General features: G+C 41.3%; 2 protein-coding genes across 5 annotated transcripts in view; both read right to left on the bottom strand.

Moving 5' to 3' along the window:
- LOC110485968 (aromatic-L-amino-acid decarboxylase) overlaps window positions 1-5,648 on the bottom strand; it is a 31,612-nt gene extending 25,964 nt beyond the window's left edge. The window contains exon 1 of the mRNA XM_021557241.3: window positions 5,482-5,648. The gene's annotated coding sequence lies outside the window, so the exon portion shown is untranslated. The remainder of the gene's footprint in view (window positions 1-5,481) is intronic.
- A 1,945-nt stretch (window positions 5,649-7,593) lies between these two features.
- Window positions 7,594-19,447, bottom strand: part of LOC110485935 (growth factor receptor-bound protein 10) — an 84,284-nt gene continuing 72,430 nt past the window's right edge. For all 4 annotated transcript variants that reach the window (XM_021557181.3, XM_021557189.3, XM_021557198.3 and 1 more), the window contains 11 exons: window positions 19,021-19,136; window positions 18,359-18,433; window positions 16,931-17,068; window positions 16,493-16,603; window positions 14,424-14,519; window positions 14,107-14,181; window positions 13,700-13,816; window positions 12,744-12,810; window positions 12,543-12,630; window positions 12,270-12,363; window positions 7,594-12,088 (listed from right to left, as the gene is read on the bottom strand). In XM_021557181.3, the coding sequence (XP_021412856.1) occupies window positions 11,942-12,088; window positions 12,270-12,363; window positions 12,543-12,630; window positions 12,744-12,810; window positions 13,700-13,816; window positions 14,107-14,181; window positions 14,424-14,519; window positions 16,493-16,603; window positions 16,931-17,068; window positions 18,359-18,433; window positions 19,021-19,136 (1,124 nt within the window). In that variant the 3' untranslated portion in view covers window positions 7,594-11,941. The remainder of the gene's footprint in view (window positions 12,089-12,269; window positions 12,364-12,542; window positions 12,631-12,743; window positions 12,811-13,699; window positions 13,817-14,106; window positions 14,182-14,423; window positions 14,520-16,492; window positions 16,604-16,930; window positions 17,069-18,358; window positions 18,434-19,020; window positions 19,137-19,447) is intronic.

Below are 19,447 nucleotides of genomic sequence, written 5' to 3'. Positions count from 1 at the left end.
GGAAAGCCAGCCATATTGTGGACATCGACACCTTGCTTTCTGGACAAACTAAACTTATTTGCCCTGGCCTCCCGGGTGGCGGGCTGGGCGCAGTGTGCGCTAACCAAGGTGGCCAGGTGCACGGTGTTTCCTCCGGCGCATTGGTGCGGCTGGCTTCCGGGTTGGATGCGTGCTGTGTTAAGAAGCAGTGCGGCTTGGTTGGGTTGTGGAGGACGCATGACTTTCAACCTTCGTCTCTCCCGAGCCCGTACGGGAGTTGTAGCGATGAGACAAGATAGTAGCTACTACAACAATTGGATACCACGAAATTGGGGAGAAAAAAAAAAACAAAAAACGTATTTGCCCTGCTGCGAGGAAAACAACACTGAGCTGACGTGGGCCCCTGCCACTCACGAGGACTGTGTGCTCCCGATCTACGTGGCTAAACGTAAGACATTTAAGCGCTTTAACCCTCGCAGGGCTGCCTGCCCAGACGGCACCCCAAGCCATGTCCTCAAAGCATGTGCAGACCAGCTGGTTGAAGTGTTTACAGACATATTCAATCTCAGGTAGTCTGTTGTCCCCACTTGCTTCAAGATGTCCACCATTGTTACTGTACCCAAGAAAGCGAAGGTAACTGAACTCAATGACTATCGCCCCATAGCACTCACTTCTGTAATCATTAAAGTGCTTTGAAAGGCTAGTTAAGGACTATAACACCTCCATCTTACCTGACAACCTAGACCCCCCTACAATTTGCATACAGACCCGCTACAATTTGCATGCTGTTCATCAACTATAGCTTGGCTTTCAACACCGTAATGCCCTCCAAGCCCATCACTAAGCTCAGGGACCTGGATCTGAACCCATTCCTGTAGAAATTGGGACCTGGACTTCCTGATGGGCCAACCCTAGGTGGTGAAGGTAGGCTACAACACCTCCGCCACGTTGATCCTCAACATGTGGGCCCCACAGGGGTGTGCGCCCAGCCCCCTCATGTCCTCCCTGTTCACCCAAGCACGTCTCCAACTCAGTTTGCTGACTACATAACAGTGGTAGACCTGATTAGCAACAACAGCAAGACAGTCAACAGGGAGGAGGTGAGTGCCTTGGCAGACTGGTGCTAGGAAATAACCTCTCCCTTAACGTAAAAAAAAACAAGGATCTGATCGTGGACTTAAGCGACAGCAAAGATAGCAATCCCCCATCCACATCTAGAGCGAGGGTCAAAAGCTTAAAGTTTCTCTGTGTGCACATTGCTGAGGACCTGAAATGGTCCCTTCACATGACATCCGGCCACCAAGACCCTCACAAACTTCTACAGATGCACCATTGAGAGCATCCTGTCAGGCTGTATTTGCACCGTCTGCAATCTCAGGGCTCTCCAGAGGGTGGTGCGGTCAGCCCAACACACCATCGGGAGCACACTGCCTGCCCTACAGGTCATCTACAGCACCCGGTGTCACAGAAAAAACAGAATGGGCATCAACACTGTCACATGACCCGAGTGGATGGATGAGTGAGGTCAAATGACCTGACCTTGATCTCATTCCAGGAAGTCTTCATCCAAGTCTTCATCCAGTCAGAGGCAGTGTCAAGTATCCATTTCAAATGAGCATCACAGCATCAAACCTAAATACTTCTTTAGTAATTCATCTTCAAAGGGTACAAGTTTATTTTTATTTTTTATTTCACCTTTATTTAACCAGGTAGGCAAGTTGAGAACAAGTTCTCATTTACAATTGCGACCTGGCCAAGATAAAGCAAAGCAGTTCGACACATACAACGACACAGAGTTACACATGGAGTAAAACAAGCATACAGTCAATAATACAGTAGAAACAAGTCTATATACGATGTGAGCAAATGAGGTGAGATAAGGGAGGTAAAGGCAAAAAAAAGGCCATGGTGGCAAAGTAAATACAATATAGCAAGTAAAACACTGGAATGGTAGATTTGCAGTGGAAGAATATGCAAAGTAGAAATAAAAAATAATGGGGTGCAAAGGAGCAAAATAAATAAATAAATAAATAAAATAAAACAAATACAGTAGGGAAAGAGGTAGTTGTTTGGGCTAAATTATAGGTGGGCTATGTACAGGTGCAGTAATCTGTGAGCTGCTCTGACAGCTGGTGCTTAAAGCTAGTGAGGGAGATAAGTGTTTCCAGTTTCAGAGATTTTTGAAGATCGTTCCAGTCATTGGCAGCAGAGTACTGGAAGGAGAGGCGGCCAAAGAAAGAATTGGTTTTGTGGGTGACCAGAGAGATATACCTGCTGGAGTGCGTGCCACAGGTGGGTGATGCTATGGTGACCAGCGAGCTGAGAAAAGGGGGGACTTTACCTAGCAGGGTCTTGTAGATGACATGGAGCCAGTGGGTTTGGCGACGAGTATGAAGCGAGGGCCAGCCAACGAGAGCGTACAGGTCGCAATGGTGGGTAGTATATGGGGCTTTGGTGCCAAACAGATGGCACTGTGATAGACTGCATCCAATTTGTTGAGTAGGGTATTGGAGGCTATTTTGTAAATGACATCGCCGAAGTCGAGGATTGGTAGGATGGTCAGTTTTACAAGGGTACGTTTGGCTGAAGGATGCTTTGTAGCAAAATAGGAAGCCAATTCTAGATTTAACTTTGGATTGGAGATGTTTGATGTGGGTCTGGAAGGAGAGTTTACAGTCTAACCAGACACCTAGGTATTTGTAGTTGTCCACGTATTCTAAGTCAGAGCCGTCCAGAGTAGTGATGTTGAACAGGCGGGCATGTGCAGGCAGCGATCGGTTGAAGAGCATGCATTTAGTTTTACTTGTATTTAAGAGCAATTGGAGGCCACGGAAGGAGAGTTGTATGGTATTGAAGCTTGCCTGGAGGTTAGTTAACACAGTGTCCAAAGAAGGGCCAGAAGTACACAGAATGGTGTCGTCTGCGTAGAGGTGCATAGAGGTGGATCAGAGACTCACCAGCAGCAAGAGCGACATCATTCATGTATACAGAGAAGAGAGTCGGTCCAAGAATTGAACCCTGTGGCACCCCCATAGAGACTGCCAGAGGTCCGGACAGCAGACCCTCCGATTTGACAGACTGAACTCTATCAGAGAAGTAGTTGGTGAACCAGGCGAGGCAATCATTTGAGAAACCAAGGCTGTCGAGTCTGCCGATGAGGATGTGGTGATTGACAGAGTCGAAAGCCTTGGCCAGATCAATGAATACGGCTGCAAAGTAATGTTTCTTATCGATGGCGGTTAAGATATCGTTTAGGCCCTTGAGCGTGGCTGAGGTGCACCCATGACCAGCTCTGAAACCAGATTGCATAGCAGAGAAGGTATGGTGAGATTCGAAATGGTCGGTAATCTGTTTGTTGGCTTGGCTTTTGAAGACCTTAGAAAGGCAGGGTAGGATAGATATAGGTCTGTAGCAGTTTGGGTCAAGAGTGTCTCCCCGTTTGAAGAGGGGGATGACCGCAGCTGCTTTCCAATCTCTGGGAATCTCAGACGACACGAAAGAGAGGGTGAACAGGCTAGTAATAGGGGTGGCAACAATTTCGGCAGATAATTTTAGAAAGAAAGGGTCCAGATTGTCTAGCCCGGCTGATTTTCTCTTTCAGAACATCAGCTGACTGGATTTGGGAGAAGGAGAAATGTGGAAGTAAACCTAAGCAATGTTTATTTAGTGCAGCACACATTGCCAAGAAGATCATCAAGGACCTCAGCCACCCGAGCCACGGCTTGTTGACCCCACTACCATTTTTTAAAATACATTGTTTACATTTTAGTCATTTAGCAGATGCTCTTATCCAAAGGCGACTTATTGTAGTAACTACAGCTATTTTTCGTACTGGTCCTTCATCTACAAGGCAGACACAATACAGGGGAATCAAAGCTAGGACCAAGAGACTGCCCAGTAGCCTACTTTACCCCTTGTCACTGTCACTAGCCGGCTACCACCGGGTACTCTACCCTGCACCTTAGGGAATGCTGCCCTATGTACATAGTAATTGAATGCTGATCACTTTAATAAAGTTTACATAGTATTTTTATATATAAACTGCATTAAATGTTTTATATATTTATTTTTTTATTATTGTGTGCTTGTTTGACATTTACTGTATTGATTGATAGGAACTAGGAACATAAGCATTTCGCTGCACCCGCTAAACTGTGCACGCGACCAATACAATTTGATTTGAACACAGGAGCAGCATGACAAATACTACAGACCTATATTGTGAGTTGATGTATTGATCAGATAGATAACATAGTGAGGCTAATACAGGACAGAGAGGTGTTCTGCCCCTGACTGACACTGCTACTGATAGTCCCCTGTAATCCGCACTAATGCAGGTGTGTGTGTGTGTGTGTGTGTGTGTGTGTGTGTGTGTCCCACTAAATCTACTGCTCTATTTGATTGCTTAACAGAAAATTCCATTAGTGGTGATTAACCTAATCACCGGGCTGGTACACTTCTGGCTCTTTATGCCCTATCCAGACTCCAAAATGTACATCTCTAAACTAACATTCAGCAAGTGGTTTAGTGCAGGATTTCCCATGCAGCACCACGGAAACAAAGTGTCTAAAAGAGGCTTCTAATCTGTTTCCGTGGTGGCCTAATCTGAAATGTATGATAAATAACCCATGCAGGCTAAAAATGTAAGGTATGTAAGCAAGTTTCTTGCAGTGTTTACATATTGAAGATTTATCAAAATGGGGAACGACAGCCTACAAAATTCAATACATAAAGCTAACTGTAATAGAACAAACGCTCTGATTCAAATGACACAGATCAGAGGGAATTTCAAGAGCAATAGAGAAGCAAGAGAGAAAAAAAACAAAAGCAATTGCACTATAGTCTATCAAGCTGTTACGAAACACCACAGTACATCTACAGAAGCGTATCATTCTGAATGCCACCCATGCATGCAACACTCAACAGAGACATATGAACATTGCCATCTTCTCTTAGAACAAAAGTGCTATCTAGAACCTAAAAGGGTTCTTCAGCTGTCCCCATAGGAGAACACTTTGAATAACTATTTTTGGTTCCAGGTAGAACCCTTTTTGTTCCAGTTAGAACCCTTTACTGAGAAGGTTCTACATGGAACACAAAAGAGTTTTACCTGGAACCAGAAATGGTTCTCCTATGGGGACAGCCGAAGAACCCTTTTGGAATTTGTAAGATAATTTGTAAGTGTGTGTACAACCCAACATAGTCATTCAGGTGTTGTTGTTTCTATCAATCCTCTCTGCCAGAGCTGTACATATCAAGTTAAGGAGTGCTGATATAGGAACAGTTTTGACCTTTGGACCATAATGACAAAGATTATATATACACCGGAAGGACCTGATCCTGGACCAGCACTCTTACTAAGATACTGTACATACAGCCCCCGGTGTGCATATATTCTGCAGCCCAGTAGAGACCTGCAGTCCTGAAAAACCATAAGAGTATTAGAGCAGTGGGTGGGTAGATGGTGGGTGGTAGTAGGTGGTTGGCGGTGGGTGTACTCACGTTGTCGGGCACAGTCGTGGTCGGGTCCTCCTCTCCTTCAGTCTTCATACACAGCAGCAGTGTGCAGTGGTGTACAGCAGGAGCGGCGAGCACAGCTCTTTTATCTGCCCAGTGGCCCCCCTCAGCCAGCCAATGGGAGTGTGGCTCCTGGCCAAGGCAGTGTGCACAGGCAGGAAGGGCTGATTCACAAGGAGTTAATGAGATCCTACTAATTTTCCACACAGCCTGATCGACACAAAGGCTTAGTACACACCTGTTGCACGGCACTATTATAACTACTATTGTTAATTGATATTACTGTTAGTATTACCACTTATCAATTAAGCCTCATAATCTTGGGTTTTGGAAAGCAGTTAACTGACAAGCATAATTTCAACCAATGGGGTATAACTGTTTATTACATACTTATAAACCATTTATAAACTACTAATTTAACATTTACAAACTACTTATAAACCCTGTTATGACTCATTTTAAGTATACTGTTTCGGTTGATATTTGATATAGTTAAATCAATAAACCAAACTCCTTTGTTGATTTGTGGTGGAAATCTGGGTAAAATGCATTACATTGATAAAGTAAATTGAAATAATGTGAACTATGTTGATTTTATACATTTTTGCCTTCAGGGTTAATATTTTAGACTTAACCCACTGTCAACAAGCTAAAACTAGTTCCAAAATATATGTGGTTATGCATCCTCTAGGGTCTGTGGATATCGTAATGCTTAGATACACATTTTAGTTTATACAGACTGGCCAGATGTCAAACTGATGAAAGACCTCAAGCAAGATAACATGATACCTCGTCATCTGAAAATCAGAGTACATCTCAATTCTCATCTGCATAACCAGGATGTTGATTTATCTACATTCTCTTATGGGGCCTGGATGATTGCTCCATTCTTATGCTGCATTCATAACCACGTGGCAAAGTGGTAATTACCAATTGTGAAGTTGAGAATACGAGTTAGATGAATTCACGTCCCTTGAACTTGAGAAACGTTGACTAATGGCAAAAAAGCCACATCAACCATAAACTAAAAGTACAGCTAGTGCTCGCAAACAAATTAAAGTGTTCACAAACCAAATTAATAAATAATGTTTTGTTGTTTCATTTAACTGCCGAAAATACTGTTATAGAGGTCATATCCTTAGTGGATTACGTCAGAGTTCAGCATGGGAGAAGTCGGAGCTCAGGGATAATAGAACAGTTTCCTAGTAATTACCATTTGGAGGGGCGGTCAAGTGGATTTTTCTTTACAGTTGTACGCTTGTATTTACGAATTTACAAGATGTTATTAACACAGCATTAGGTCTGTATAGAGTACATTTTCCAAGTCAAATTCTGTGCCTCTCAGCTCTTAACCGTTTTGTGCCAACATCTGTAATGCTTTTGAAGGAATATTGATTGTTGGGACGTGAACAATCCTGAACATTTGAAAGTTAGTTCATGACATTTGTCTCTTAAAGGGGCAATCTGCAGTTGCTACATAATTTTTGGGATTTATAAATTAAGTTAAAATAAGTAGCTTCCCACTGATTCTTGAAGAATATAACTTATAAATGCCTCATGAGCTTAATCCAACTGTCGTACCCCCACCAGAACCCAAAATATAAGCTTGTTTTACTTTAATGTTTGTAAACAAAGAAAATGTAAACAAACCACATGGCCTCAAAACAAACTTTAATTGCTATATCATGGTCAGTCCTTGCATCCATAGCTCTGTCTATGAATTTGAGAATAGTTACTCCAGCCCCATCCCTCAGCTTTCTACTGAAACATAGTGTGGGGAATATGCTTTGTTATTGTTTCAATGGATGATTGCCAGTTTAAGTAGAGGATTTGATTCGCTATAGTGGTTGTCTGCCATCTAGTGGGCAAACAGGGTGAAGTACAACCCCACGTACAGTTGAACATTTCAAGCTAGATGGAAATATATAACTAAACTCATGGAAAGTTGGAGTAGATTTGTAATCCCATCTAGAAGTAGCATTTGCAACAGTATTCAAAAGAAACAGAATGATTTGCAAATAGAGTACAGTGATTTAAATGCATTTGTAATTACCTTGATGAGGACTTCCCTACCAAGACAAAACAGCACAGCTTAAATGAATAGCAATGTATTAATGTTTTATTCTAATTACAATAAACAGAACATATCAGTCCCTTATTTGTACAAAAATACCTGAAAAGGTTACAATTAAGATATATAAGCCATTCAGCTATTTACAGATCAAAGCAAAGCACAGTATGAATACAGGATCTTTCTCTTAAAAAGAGATACAGGTTCTTGTTTTTTTTTGCATTCCCTGAAATACATAATGGTTTATATTTATATAGATCTATATATATTTGCTTTACTCCTTTGTACAGTCACTATATCTTGCATTGTGACAATATATGCAAAGCACAAGAGTCATTATCGATCACTGGAAAAGGTTCCCATGAACGGTCCAAAGTCAGCTCTGGTTTTAGTGCAGAGAAAAAGGTCATCAGAGGCACCTGCTGCGTTTTAGGCTTCTTGAGACAGACAGACTTACACAAGAGAAAAGAGGACACCTTAAATCAACTGTGCTGTACTACTGTTTGGGAGAAACTACTGGTATGGTGAAAGAACATCATAAAGGCCAAACTACTTACTAAAGAAAATATTGAAATACTATTAACCCCAAGTTGATCAAAAGAACTACACAATGTATTCGTTGCACATACAAAATGTCACTGGTCTGACGATAAGACCAGTTTTCAACAGGCTCCATGTCAACCCTGAGCAACCCAGTTACATTCATTTCTCTGACATAGAAAAGTACATTTACTTAATTCACTTTCATCAGTTCACTACTTTGCAGGTGATTCAATGTCACTAGCAACATTCTACTAGTTCATAGCAAGACACTATGTGAGAGAACTCGCCTCTGATATGAATGTTTCTGAATATGAAAAACACCTATGTATCTGTATCTGACAGGCCTAAACAGTTAGTGTTGAGAAGTCAGTGATGTCCGAGTAGCTTAGGATGACTTGCAGGAACTATGAAAAGATGCATGCCCAAGCCAACTCCAGTTCCATACCTGCAACATTTCAATATTACAGACATTTGTGAAGAGGTTTTTACATGAGAAACACACAAGAAATAAACTCGATATGCACATTATACCAAATGATAAAAACCACTAAAATAAATCAAGTTTCTTCATTTCATAAGTAGTTAAGAGTAAGCCAATGCGGTAATAATAGTGATCTGTAACCTAAATACAGTGTTGCATCTACATGGTTTCATATGCTAATATGGTACATTGATTCAGTACACAATTTTTACATGAGTTGCATATAACATTGTACAGCTAAGAGTACCACCGGAGGAGGCAATCCTAACTGATTTCTACTGAAATAATTTTGACCAATGGGAAGATATATTGTCCAACGTTTTGACCTAATTTAGCATAGGAGTAGGAAACAGCTTTGGCACCTAACCTGCTCATTGTATAGTCATAATGATGCCACACCTAGAGCCCCACATTAACATATATTATATATTCACGGCTCTGGTCACACCCAATAAACAGTGAAGTGTAGCTCTCAAAATTCCATGGAAAAGGTACTGCAGTGGGCATCTAGTGGTGCCATCACATCCAAGCCTTTCTAATAGGATAATACACACTACGCTGTGGAAAAGACTTGGCCATTTAACGTACTGTACACCAATTTGTTTTTTGTAATTGTGGCTCAAGTATTGTAAAGGTATAGCTTCACTTCTGACAAGAAACAAAGTTCTGATTAACGCAAAGTTTAAAGAGTGAACGTTCTGTAAAATGGAAGACAACTAACTGTAATGAAAAGGGACAGAGCAACCGAACTGACAGCTCAAAAAACTATGAATTTGAAAATCAACTCATGAATTAAATATCCAGATATGAAATCTGTTCGATTGACAGCATCAGTGAAATTCACACTTAAGAAGAGGTCAAATATTTAAATATGTAAAAAAAAAAAAAAAAAAAAAACGTTTTATTAAGTAATCTAATTCAACCTGTGTGTTTGAAATATTCTTGAGGAGTTCATGTGAAAAGATTTCCTAAATGTAGAAGAATGTGAGAGAAAAGCATTAAACTGAATATCGATGTGAAACGCACTGTGACTGAAATATTAGTGACTTTTATTCCCCACACTTTTTCTACTGAATGAAAACCATTAGGGAACACCACTTGAATGTTACTTCATAGTAAGTGTTGGTGATAAAATAGTTTGAGTGTTCAAACATAAAAAGCAATAAATGAATTATAGGCTATGTAATAGATGCTATGTAATAATTACGCGGTTCAATCATTCCATGGTAATGATGAAACAGTAACGAACAGCACTGAGAAAAGAGCTACATTTCAAGTAATCACTCACATCTAGATAAATAAATACATTTGCGAAACAATACTTGAAATGATTGAGTCATTGCATCTTATTTTTTAAAATGTCATTGTGCAGAACTTGTAGATCGTGTGGCTAATATTCTGTATCTGAATCTATCCAGCTTAAGACACTATAAATAAAATAAAAAGATGGCTCTTTCTTAATGTTGCGTTACAGGTAAAAACATCTTTACAAATCTGTGTGTTCACTGCAACCTTGGACGAGGCTGGACAGTAAAACCCCTTCCACTTCAGGGTATCATCCATTACTAGGGCTTCACAGTGTCTGTTCTAAAAACAATCATTCAATCACATCATCGAAAAGAAAAGCAACAAGTCCGAAATTAAAGGACTTCGGTCTCAAATGGCACCCTATTCCCGATATAGTGCACTACTTTTGACCAAACACTTATGGGCCCTACTCAAAAGTAAGGTAATGCACTATGTAGAGAATACGGTGCTATTTGGGACACACACTTGGATTAAGAAGATGGGTCCTCACAGCAGATGAGTCGATTGATTCCAGTTCAATTCTACAGACAGCACAACAGACAGACCGACCTTGGACTGTACACATCAACTCTGAGCTCGTCAGATCCCTCTAGTGGATCACAAGAGGTTGATGTAGTGGTTATATTTCCCTGTGTTCTGACGGAGGGAATGCAAACAGGTGGGTTTAAAAGAAAACTGTGGCACCCTCCCCATTGGCCTAAGTTAGGTTTTAGTCATATAATCATAACCATGTCTTCAGAGTGCTTACAACATGGAATTACAGTCCACAAGATGGCCATGTGCTTTCCAATGTTTTACATATAGATTATTATTACATTGACACCAAGAGAGACCCAAGAGCAGAGCCTTCCTTGGCTGTTATGTTGCTTGTTATCACCTGAGGAGCAGCTTGGTAGCCTAGTGCCATTCTGAATACGTACTGTAGGCAACAATAGAAGGGTTGGTTATAGCACACAGTATAGGACTAGGCTAGCAGCGTGGACCTCAACAGCTACCTATTACGTGGACTTAAATGAGTGGATGAGACGGGGAGTGAATGAATACCTGTAGTAGTTTATATTTTGGGGGGAAGTTCATGTGGTTGCATGTGGAACACCGGATGGTGGAGCTGATGATGGATTGATTTAACACTGAACTGGATGTAGTGATTGAGTTGTTGTGTGACTATTAGAAATCTATACACTCCAGACTACTGACAAGAAACTAAAAGAGACTAAGAACACATTTGATGATGCAGTACTAAAATGTTATGAACACAAAAGCCTGTGAGGTCACCAAAGAAAGAAAGAAAGAAAGAAAAGTCCTATGAGAGTGGAATGAATGGATCCTGTGTAGTCCTTGAGTTTCCTTCAGCTCCATCCTAAGTTACCAGCTCCAGCCTCTCCTTTCCCACAGCTTGACAGAGACAGCTGGCCTCGTGATCCGTCTCGTGATGTTCTTTTTCCGAATATCAGATTGTCCATCCATCCCTCCAACACAGGAGGGATGTGCCATTGTTGGTAACGAGAAGAAAGTATGGAAAGGCCTGTTCCCAGTTTCACAAGCGCCACACTAGAAAACAATCAGCTTTTCAAAAAAAGGTTGTAGTATAGATGATTTGTAACACAAAAAAATACTTTCATTATGTAAAAAAGTGGCCCAGACTAAACAAAGTCCTGATGATTGGACAAGGAAAATAAAAACTACTTTGATCTCATAAACTGTCACTAAACCGTGTCAGTGGATCAGAGCTTATTGGTGACTATGAATACAAACTTGAAAATGTTTTATACATTTTTATATTAGAGTTAATAACAACGTGGTGCATCTTTTTGCTTTATTTTTTGCTTCTTTATATCTCCTTCTTCCTTCCGGAACACAGAGGTCACTGAAGTCCACTGGCGTCCGTCCTAACCCCCCAACCACTCCGTCCTGTTCCATCCGCAGTCTCTGGCAGCTCATGACACATCAACAACAACATGAGTTCACCACATCAGCTTCTCCTAAAGAAAAAGTATTGAGTTTGTTTTTAGGCAGAGTCCGGTCAAGTCATAGGTCAGGGGTCATAAGGCTACGAGGGTGCAGGGGTGCTTGAGTTTACAAGGCAGGACTCCTCTGTTGAGCTGGTAGAACTCCACCAGCTGGATCAGGTCGGTGAATTTGGTGGACCCGTCGTCAAGGCTGAAGAAGATCTGGCCGTCCTCTTCACACTGCAGGACGGACCATAGAGACAACAGTCAGGTGAGAACAAGAGGAAGTAATGAACAACAAAAGTTACTTTACTCCATAACATTTTTGGCTGTTTTACTTGGTTTTCTAGTGTGCCTGTAGACATAAGAGAGAGGGGGAGGTCAAAGAGAGAAGCCCAGAGGCAAGGTAAAGCTCACTTACCGGTAAGATCTGGAAATGCTTAATTTTCTGGTGATGGCACAGTGTGAGGACAAAGGCCTTTGGGTTGCTTTGACTGTCCCTCAAGAGAAACAACCTGAGCAGAAAATCAGTCTTTGGTGAAAACTTCAACGTCTGTCAAATTTACAAATTTAAATCCAACATGTGTTGGCATGTGGGCTGGACATTCTGAAGATGCAAGGCACTTTAATAACGAAATAAATCCTGATCAAATATTAGGTTGGCTGTGTGGTTGCAGAGACTGAGGAGTCTTACCCGTCCACCTGGCCTTGTTGGTGGATCATCCGATGGGACTCTTCTCGCGTTATCCGCCCATGGAACCACAGCTGTGTTCTGTGAATAACTGGACGTGGAAGTGGAAAGGAGAGCTTTAGGACAGGGTCAAGGCTTTATCTACACAGAATGTAGCCAACTCAAATAACACAGGGATTGTGAGAACTTATGTTGTTGAATTACCTGAGTTTAATAAACAGGGATGTAGTGGACTGGGACTACCTAGAATGTTCATCCGTTGACTTCTCTTCTGAGATACAGAACACACAAACATGGATTAGTTTGTTAATAAAAAGGTTCTCTGTGACGGAGAGCATGATAGCTTTGTGACAAGCATGACCCAAAGAAAAGTTGTTGCACTCTTGCTCAGATTATTTATAAATCACCAACGCTTCAGCAGTAAGTTTTCTTTCAGACCATAAGGTTATATAAGCATTGTAATATCTTAATAACGTCGGAGTCGCATTGTGGTCACGTTGTAGTAACATTGCTGTAACGTAGTCACGTTGTAGTAACATTGCTGTGACGTAGTTACGTTGTAGTAACATTGCTGTGACTATGTAGCTACGTTGTAGTAACATTGCTGTAACGTAGCTACGTTGTAGTAACATTGCTGTGACGTAGTCACGTTGTAGTAACATTGCTGTAACGTAGTCACGTTGTAGTAACATTGCTGTGACTATGTAGCTACGTTGTAGTAACATTGCTGTAACATAGCTACGTTGTAGTAACATTGCTGTAACGTAGTCACGTTGTAGTAACATTGCTGTAACGTAGCTACGTTGTAGTAACATTGCTGTGACGTAGTCACATTGTAGTAACATTGCTGTAACATAGTCACGTTGTAGTAACATTGCTGTAACGTAGTTACGTTGTAGTAACATTGCTGTAACATAGTCACGTTGTAGTAACATTGCTGTAACGTAGTTACGTTGTAGTAACATTGCTGTGACGTAGTTATGTTGTAGTAACATTGCTGTAACGTAGCTACATTGTAGTAACATTGCTGTAACGTAGCTACGTTGAAGTAACATTGCTGTAACGTAGTTACGTTGTAGTAAGGTTATATTATTGTTGTAGAACCATTGTAATAGTAACATTGTAGTAAGGTTGTAGTAATGTTGTAGAAAGAGACTCACCCTCCAGGCATTGCCCTCCTCCATGGCAGCGCTCTGGGCCTCCAAGGGATTGTCTATCACCCTGCCTATCCTTCCTGAGAAATCCATGGCAACCAGAGAATTCTCGGACACACTCCGCTAGGGGGAGACAAAGCAGTGTCAATGTCAATATACTTCCAATGTAGAAAATGCCCTGTTACAGTACTAGGGCTATTTCTCAATTGTCTGTCATTGAAGTCCTCCTCTCTCCTCAAATGCACTGGACAGGGAACCTAGCGGTTAAGAGTGTTGGGCCAGTAACCGAAAGGTTGCTGGTTCGAATCACCGAAATAGAGGACACAAAGAATCAAGAAAGACAACCGAGAAAGAGTCTGGATGTTAACAACAGTTTGGCTGGCACCTGTAAGGAGCTAAAAGGAGAGGCTTACCACTGGTGTTGAAAAGTGTGACAGAGTTTTTCTCTGCTGAGGAATCTTGTAGTTCTGATAGAGGACTATTCCATACTGTGAAGAATAAGGAGAATATCCACAAATGAAAAGGTTTGCTTTTGTTTGGGTTAAGTCAACCAACAGCAAACCTTCCAAAATATTCATAAAATTCATAGAGATAGATAGTTATACCATGCTACTTTGAATACTGACTCTCACAACAACCCAAGTGAACTGGCATCTGATACAACCCTCTGGTAATAACTGAGGCACTACTTTTGCAGTGTATTGAGGGCTTGTTGCCATGGCGTTGGTACCTTGAAGAGTCTGAAGGCTGTCATCCAGGAAGTTCTGCTCTGTTCGTCTTCAGTACACAACATCCTCAACTCTTTCAGTTCAGTCCTCTTGTTGGGCTGTCAATTAACACACAACAACCAATTAGAGAGACCAAATAAACACCTCATCATTAGAAACAACCATTCAGACAGTATGGTTGTACTAAAACCCTCCTCCCTCGTACATTAACATTTCCCATGAGATGATAGATGATCTTGTTCAGGGTTGGCGGGGGGGGGGGGGGGGGGGGGGGGGGACTGTAATCCATTATGTTACCAGCAAAATATTGTAATCAGATTACAGATACTTTTGAAAAACTGGATGATTACTTCTAGGATTACTTTGAAATTATTTGACACCTTTCTGTTATCTCAATGCCATTCAAACAGCATTGAAAAAGGTGTAAGTTTAATTTTCTCCACCTGAGCGAGTCTGAGACCACTATGATGACACACCAAATGTGTTAGATGGATTGCGGGAAAAGAGCAGGAATGGGCTTTTGTAGGCTACAGTCCATAGATGGTTCAACTTGAATACATGCGTAGAAGTAAGGATGACAGCAGTGGTGAGTCTACGGGCGATACAGATATCACGTATTATTGATATCTACATGGCACAATGATGTGAATCGCACCGCTGCTCTCTCTATTAGTTATTTGCTCATTACGGATTGTGATTGTTGTAGATGGCTATTTACAAATGCTTATGTGTATTTTAACCCAATAACGGTCGAATTGAAGTTTAAGCTGCCTATCAATCATTGTTTTTGCAACCAGTTGACAGCGAGTGAAAAATGCACATCCTCAACAGCTGTATAGTGCGGATCCCAGCCTATGGAATAAAAGTTTGAGTTGCTCCCTTCTAAACTCCTCTGTGGTATTGCGCTCCATACTGTCAAAAACAAGTTTAATTTAAGAAGACCACGAGTTGGGCTTTTATTGCTCAATCTAATGTGTGCGGATTCAAAATGCCCATGGGCCTAATGGATACATGATCAAACTCACACACTTAGACTTAAACAGCTGCAAATTATCCAGATACCAAAGTGTCACCAACAAAAACATATACAATAGGCCTATAGCATATGCAGCATACGGCATACATTTTTTACATGCAAATAGCTCTTTTCGGGAAGCTCTCAAAGCATGCCATTCCATGAGAGCAGCATTTATTTTTTTTACTCGAAGCAATGAGCCCAATTCAGTCCTCCATGACAACAGAAACAACAGAGTAGTGCTGGCTAATACATCCTTTGTTTTTGGGTTGTGCTCAGGTAAAACAATTTGCCTAATCTATACTTCCATATTTCTAGGTCTTATTCTTGAAGATAAAGGGGTATTAAATGAATTGGAATGACTAAATACTGTAGGCTAATTGTATTATTATCTGTATAAAATTAGAAAGAATGGATTAGAAGAAGCCGACATAACAAACCCATAAAGTAAAATGCAACATTCATTTATGGCCAGTTATGTAACCTCTAACATTGATTTATCCTGCAATATATGTTGTTCAATTGGTAATATGTTTTTCTTCTTCTAATGCCTCTTAAGGGGAAAGTAATCTACAAGTAATCAGACTACATTAATTACCGAGTTGAGGTAATCTAAAAAGTGTCCAAAAGTTATGTTACTGATTACAATTTGGGACAGGTAACTAGTAACTGTAACGGATTACATTTAGAAAGGAACCTCCCCAACCCTGATCTTGTTGCAGAATAAAATAGGATTTTGTTCGATTTTGGTTTGATTCTCTATCTATTTATTATATAGCCAGAAAGTGGGTCAACACAGAGCACACAATGGCAGCGAAGCCTGCCTCTCGTCAGGCATGTCTCAGCAAGATACAGGATGCATACCAAATGGCAACCTATTCCCTATATAGTGCACCATTTGGGAAGCAGACACAGTCTAGACACGACACTGTTCAATAACTGTAATAGGAGACGGCTTGTCCTCCATAGAAGACAGCGGAATAATAGACAACATATGAGCATCTGAATGACTTGCAATGCCTCGAGTGCAGAGGCCTTTCTTTCTCTTGAACGTACCTTTATACAGAACTCGTAGTCTGTCGGCGCACTGTGTAGCTTCTTGCCTGTTGTTACTGTGAAGACATTGCTGTCCTCCAGGTCTGCTAGTAACTGTAAATGCCTGGGCTCCTGTGGAGGATAAATCAATAGCCGATGTCATTTCATCACGAAGAAACTTAAGCCTGGAGGTAACAGAGAGCAGAGCTCCACTCAAATCAATAGCAGCTTGTGTGGTTGTATGGGACATAGAGAAGGCAGGCCTCTCTGAGCAGCAAGAATGTACACAGATGATTGAGGCAAGCAGCCTCTTAACTAGCAACTAAAGTATTAGACTTTGTAGGCCATTACTAGCGCAGTTTACATGTGGGATATTGGCTCAAGGATTCGGCAATTACAAGCCTAACACTAACAGAGTTAGTGTACTAAGCATACAGTAGAAAAGGGTTGACCTAATACCTTCGACGTTCCTTTCGTAGAAAAGTAAAGTCCTGAGCGTCTAAGGAACACGTACAGCTTCTTCCAGGATTTCCTGCCCATCTCTTTCACGTATAAAAAGCCCTGGATCTCAGGACAACTGCTGGAGTTCAAGAAATTCTGAGAGAAGGAGAGAGAGAGAGAAGAAGGCTTTAGCACAAATCAAACATCATCATTTTCATGGGGCTCGGAGCCAGAAAACAAACATTTATATAACGAACAATCTTGGCATTCTTGTGATACCAATTTTTATGAGCCACTTTAAACATGGGAGAGAAATGTTCAGACAGATGTTCTGTCTTATGTAACAGTATCAACCAAGACACATACACACTGTAGAGACAGACAATTCAACAAGGAGGTATGATTCTGACAGCAAGTTGTTGCAAGAACTGACTGGAGCGATAAGATAAGCACCTACTGGTTTTAACATGCCCTGCAGAATACAGAACTCTCTCTGCCACATTCAGACACTGTCTCCTGACCTGACAAGATACTAATTAAAGGTGCAATACGTCACTTTTTGACGACCCGACCAAACCGACATAGAAATTTAAGTTAAGGATCTGACATTCTCATTGAAAGCAAGTCTAAGAAGAGGTAGATGTGTTTTATGTGTGCCATTTCTATGCTTCCCGTTCTTAAGTTCCGTCTTTCACTCCCGGCTCTGTACACCAGCTTCAAACAGCTGAAAATACATTAATACATTATTTTTGGTCATGGTTATTTTTGGTCAAAAGTTATTTTACAGTGGTTTAGACAGCACACTGATTCTCTACATAATGACTGAAAGTAGGCTAACTATTAGAATTTTTGCAACCAGGAAATAGCATAGAGACCTTTAAGTGATTCACTGTTTATGATCTGCCTTCACTGGATTCCTGGAACCGCCCCCAGCCTGCTCCTTCAATCTGACCATGTCAGGGGATGGTATCATTTTAAAAGCTTTCTGCCATAGTGGATGGATTCCAGTCATGGACCTTTTAATAACGCTTTGTCACACTGCTACATTTGCAGGCTGAACATGTAAACTTCATTCCATTAGAGGCTCAGGTCTTTAAAGGCACCATGCAGCTGCGCTGTGCTGCCTGGTGCAGAATGGGAGGATGTTGGCCTGATGCGCTGTGCTATAACATTCAGTACGTTCCTTTACTCCCCTCTCACAGTTGCTTCCCCTCAGAAGCTGTAATGTCTGTCTGTTTGTCTTTCTGTTAGGCACGCCTGGCCTGCATGTGCAGAGACACTCGTATGTCAACAGAACATCGAAGTGTTACAGTCTGTTCTCTGACAAGACATGTACAAGGAGGTCAAAGGTGATATTTTTGAAGGCGATCAGACACAGTACACAACACAGACTGGAGTATGCAGTATGCTGAGGTAGTGGAGTCTTTACGGTTCTACGGCACATACCTGTAAAAGTTGAGATGGTGGGATTGCACCATTTGTTTCCTGGCACCATGCAACCATATGCTCGGGAAAGAAATTCTGTTGGTAAGTGTGAGACGAAAGCAGTCGTTTAGCAAGGAGGTTATGGGTAAAAGGAAACTCAGAAGGATGAAGGTGGAACGCCAGGAGACATTAAATGAATCCCCCTTCTCAAATGAAAATGAAGAAAAACATTAAACAATAGTATTTGTCTCATAGCTTTTCAAACTAGTTTCAAACTGTTTCTTAAATAAGTATGTTCAGGGACAGTTTCCCGGACCCTGGTTTAGCCTAGTCTTTCTGAGTCCTGGACAGTTATATCCACCAGTCTAACAGTATTATCACAATCTGTTAATTTTTCTGAGTGTGAGTGGGTACATTCCTATAAAGTGAGTGAAAGATGAGGCCCACTTGATTGTGAGAGTGTAGTAGGATTTTTCTGGGTAATATGCTACATTTAACATGCCCAACCAAACATTATCCACTCATTTATGAAATGCATTGCTTGTAAACAAAAAAATAAAATCCAGGCTGTTTAGCTTGTTATAACTGTTTACACATGTAGAGAATATAAATAGGACAAGGAAACAACTCTGCAGGTGAGCTCTGGGATTCCTTGGAAACAAACAAACAAAAAAACAACCTACCAAGGGATTTCTGAAGAATTCATATTTGGCATAGTTCTTCCTGAACAGAAATCTGCCCTCGCTGGTCATGGATGCCTGCACTTGTACCACTAGCTCATGGTCCTCCAAGCACCTCTCTGTAGAGAGAGAAAGAAGGAGCTAGTTACCAAATGGAAGCCTACAATAAGGACACAATATCACGTCTTTAACAAGAAAAATAACAACATTGTAATAATTTTCATGTCCTGAACATTGGGTGTAGAGCAAACAATGAAAGAACAAGCAGTTCAGCATATGACCCCCCCCCCCCCCCCCCCCAATCCCCCACTCCCTGCGTACTCTGCCCACCCCCTCAACCTAACACTCCACCCCACACACCCCCTTATCTTATCCAAAACTTGCAGACAAATCAGCATGTTCTCACTATTTTCCAGGGTTGGGATCAATT

The sequence above is a fragment of the Oncorhynchus mykiss genome, chromosome 2 (genome assembly GCF_057628025.1).
Source record: "Oncorhynchus mykiss isolate SJ-2025 chromosome 2, ASM5762802v1, whole genome shotgun sequence".
NCBI classification, from domain to species: Eukaryota; Metazoa; Chordata; class Actinopteri; order Salmoniformes; family Salmonidae; genus Oncorhynchus; species Oncorhynchus mykiss.
Note: the sequence above shows the minus strand (reverse complement) of the source record. Positions and strands in the feature narration are given on the sequence as shown.